Genomic DNA, 1,372 nt, shown 5'->3' on the forward strand with positions numbered 1-1,372 from the left:
ATCAGCTCCCCCCCTTGGGATGGAAGCCGCCACAACCTCACACCCAACACCACAGGTCTGCTGTGATGAGAGGAGCACTGGGAGCACTTGGAGTGCAGTCGGCAACCGCACACCCAGGGCCGGGGAGCTGAGAAGCGCACCCAGCGGGCCGGATGATTGGCATCGGGTTGCGGGCAAGAGAGCCCTAGCCCAGGGGGTGCGCGTTCGCAGGGAAAGGGCCGTAAAGTAAACACGGGTCTCCGAGGGTTAGTCCGCGCTCCAGGTTTCCCCTAGCAGCGGAGCGCCCCCTCTACTCGGAGCTAATAAACACCAGACACGCACACGACGTACATCCTCACTCGACGTCACCCCTCGAGGCTTCCCCGTCTGGCCTCCCCCCCTCGGTCTGGAGGGGCCCTCTTATCCCCTCGGTCCTCCCCCCACTCGCTTTCCGCTGGTTGGGCAACGGATGCGGGGCCCGACCCCCCCTCCTAGCCTTTTTCGGCCGCGGCCCCGCCGCCGTCTCGCCCACTCTGCCTGCTCCTGTTGACTCCACCTCCGGTGGTCCCATGCCCAACTCCTCGGGAGAGAGGGCGGCGAGTAAAATTCTTGTGCACTGGGCCCCCTGTACTGGGCTCTGCAGCGCCGATGGCGGTCTCGTACCGCTTCGCGGTGCTGCGCTTCGACGACCGCAACCGCTACGGCCAGGATGGCGTGCCGGGAACCTTCCTCTTCGCGGGCGGGGAGAGCGTGATCGTGCGCGTGAAGCCCGCCACGCAGGCAAAGGCGGGCAAGCGCAACCGATTCGCAAAGGTGGCGGCGCTGTCGTCGTCCAACGAGGGGGAGGCGGCGCTGATCGAGCTGCTCGGCCCGGTCGGCGAGTACGCCTCCGAGCTCGAAGCCTACCAGCTCCACTTTGGCGTCAAGCCGTGCCGCTACCCGCAAAAGGAGGAGTGGGCGCTGACGGGGCTGCTCGGAGGCGGCGATGGAGGCTCGCTGCCGCCGTGCGAGGCGTGGCGGCGCGACTGCTCCCACCTGCACGTCGTCTCGGTCGACAACGCCTCGACGCGCGACATTGACGACGCCCTCTCGATCGAAGCATCTGCCGACGGAGGCGTCGCTCGCACGTGGCGTCTCTCGCCTGAGCCTTCGCTGAACCTGCCACGAAGCTTCCCTGCAGGCGTCGAGCTGGGGATCCACGTGGCGGACGTGGCGGCCCACATCTCTCCCGCCTCGCCTCTCTTCCGGTGGGCGCTGGAGCGGGCGGGGGCGCACGGACCGCCGCGGCGTGACCGCTTCCGCAGCGGCCAGCCCCTTCCTTCACTGCTTCCAGGCGGGGTCCGCGTACCACGGCGGCATCGCCGCGTCGGCGGCAGAGGCGGAGGCGGACCCG

General features: G+C 68.7%; 1 protein-coding gene across 1 annotated transcript in view; it reads left to right on the plus strand.

Moving 5' to 3' along the window:
* Positions 1-627: 627 nt before the first annotated feature.
* Positions 628-1,372, plus strand: part of EMIHUDRAFT_196852 (hypothetical protein) — a gene marked incomplete at both ends in the record, with an annotated part of 3,562 nt that continues 2,817 nt past the window's right edge. The window contains one exon of the mRNA XM_005766861.1: positions 628-1,317. Within this exon, the coding sequence (XP_005766918.1) occupies positions 628-1,317 (690 nt within the window). The remainder of the gene's footprint in view (positions 1,318-1,372) is intronic.

The sequence above is a fragment of the Emiliania huxleyi genome, assembly GCF_000372725.1.
Source record: "Emiliania huxleyi CCMP1516 unplaced genomic scaffold EMIHUscaffold_5, whole genome shotgun sequence".
Classification (NCBI taxonomy): Eukaryota; Haptophyta; order Isochrysidales; family Noelaerhabdaceae; genus Emiliania; species Emiliania huxleyi.